At 40.4% G+C, this 2,375-nt stretch overlaps 1 protein-coding gene across 6 annotated transcripts in view; it reads right to left on the bottom strand.

Annotated features, from left to right (window-relative positions):
* Nucleotides 1-2,375, bottom strand: part of LOC116673091 (voltage-dependent calcium channel subunit alpha-2/delta-1) — a gene marked incomplete at its 5' end in the record, with an annotated part of 91,254 nt that overhangs the window by 44,359 nt on the left and 44,520 nt on the right. For all 6 annotated transcript variants that reach the window (XM_032505203.1, XM_032505204.1, XM_032505205.1 and 3 more), the window contains 2 exon segments: nt 1,265-1,400; nt 2,126-2,161. In XM_032505203.1, the coding sequence (XP_032361094.1) occupies nt 1,265-1,400; nt 2,126-2,161 (172 nt within the window).

Genomic DNA, 2,375 nt, shown 5'->3' with positions numbered 1-2,375 from the left:
GTACAATGCAACGAAATGCAGTTTAGAGAGAGCCTCAGGGCCGCAGCTATTTGTGTGTGTGGGCAAGTTTTCCGGTTTGTGTAAATAGTCATCCACCCATACATTAGTATATTTATGTCTAACACAGAAGCTTGCACTGTTTTCAAATGGTATTAGAACAAATGGATGTGTTTATAAAGTACTTATGTGTTTTGAGGTAATTGCTCATATCAGCATGTAAGCATGCTCTTAGTGACAATGCTAACATGCTGATGTTTATCAGGTGTACTGTTTACCATGTTCATACTTACTATAGTTTGTTAGCATGCCAACATTTGCTAGTTAGCGTTAAACAAGTACAGCTGAGGATAATGAGTGTCATCAGTTTTGCAGGTTTTACTTGTGAAGATTTTGACATATTGTTGACACTAGATAAAACATGAGGGGATCACTACAGTCATTATGGTTCATCTTTGGGAACCATGAATGTCTTTACACAAATGTCATGGCAATCCATATAACTGTTGTGTAGACATTCAGGACTCACAAAGGCATTTTGGGAAAAAGACAGGATTAACAAAAGTCTGTTTCTTCCTCTGGGGACCATGAATGTCTGTAGAGATTTTGATTCAATCCATCAGCCTGGGCCACAGCAGTGGACTGGCCGACAGACCAACAATGCAATCCATGTAGCAATATTGCTAAAAAGGCGAAAAACACTATGTTCACTTTGTTTATGATAAAAACAATGAGCAAGAAAAATGAACACAGTAGAAAAAAGCAATGACAAAAGAAAAGCATGGATGTACGTTTCTGATAAACACACCAACAACTGAGAACAGCTTCAAGCAAGTACAAAGCACCCACAAAAAAACCAACTTATCATTGAATGAGGCACTGACTTTCTGTTCAACTGTCCCGAAAGGTCAGCGAGGTTAGTGGAAACATGAGGGAAAGGAGCAGCTGGTGACCATGATAAAGAGGGGTCTAAAGTGTGCTTGGCATTGGGTTGTTGGCATCTGAGCTATATATAGACTAGAATGGCCGAGCCTTGGTGTGGAACTGTCTACACTACAGACAGCGCTGGGAGGCTGAGCTCTGCATCATGGGAACGTACTGTAAATACTGGCTATAGTGATGACAAGGATAGAGAGAGACAGAGAGCAAGGTGGGACATGGTGGTTACAGTGTATTTCTATTTATAATAGAGGGATGTGTGGAGGATGTGAGACAGATTACTGTACGCCCTTTTCTACTATGCATGTGTATGTGTGTTTCAACTTACAGCCTTCATATATGTCCGTAGGGATGTGGACGGCAGTGGTGTTGTACGAGACAAGTCGTTTGAAGTCGGGGTCTATCTCAAAATCATCAGGAAGGTATCGGTTCTTCCTTCCCTTTCCATCCTCTGTCTGATTAAGCTGCACATAAAGGGACAAAACAGCAGAGCTTTGAGTTTCAAAAACTATCTTGCAAAGGATTGTATGACTTAAGGGGGTCTGTGCATGTGTGTGCATCGTTGGTTTGTAAACATACTGTTTATGCAATTTCTTGTTACTGTGAATGACAAGGTGTCAATGTTGGGTATTCACTGAAATGTTACCACTGACAGATAGAAATTGAGAAACTTCAAAGTTGTAGGAAGTGAAACATAAACCCAGGCTTCCAGAGAGATAGAGAAAAGAGAGCGGTTGACATTTAAATACAGAGTGACATTAGTGTGCTTTGGGTGTGTGGTTCTTTCCCACTGAGACAGTGGAGGGGCATTAGATGATGATCCCTGTTTATGAGAGGAGACAGATGACGTCTGAGGCCGAAGGAGGCATTCAATGTCTCACGCATACTCATGTGTTTATGAGTATGGGGCCCAAAAACCTATACTGATTATTTGCATCGAGGCAACTGGTTATACGTGCATGCATACCTTCACAAAGTATGGATATAACATAATTAATTCCTACACGCATACAGTGATTTCTTTTCAAAGATTATTACAGGCTATCAATAAAATCTGTGATCAGGTTTGTTGCCATGGTGATACTCTCTGGAGGACTGGATATGGATTGCTTGCGGTGTTTTATTTGAGAATTTGCATCTCTAATTACACTGACAAATTATCAAAATATTGGGCTCAAGTTGTACTTACGTCATCTTTGGCATTGTAGTAAACCATTTTGTCGACCTGCAAAGAGATAGAAAAAGAAACAGAAAAAGACGAGCAATGAATCACAGCATACATCTTTGAAAAGTAACTTAATACCAGGCTAAAAAAAAACCTCAACCTCTCTGGTTGAAAGTTTGAATGTTTAACACAGTAGGTAAGAGTGGCTTTGTTGCACTGGTGACCACACACACACACACACACACACACACACACACACACACACACACACACA

The sequence above is a fragment of the Etheostoma spectabile genome, chromosome 23, assembly GCF_008692095.1.
Source record: "Etheostoma spectabile isolate EspeVRDwgs_2016 chromosome 23, UIUC_Espe_1.0, whole genome shotgun sequence".
Classification (NCBI taxonomy): Eukaryota; Metazoa; Chordata; class Actinopteri; order Perciformes; family Percidae; genus Etheostoma; species Etheostoma spectabile.
Note: the sequence above shows the minus strand (reverse complement) of the source record. Positions and strands in the feature narration are given on the sequence as shown.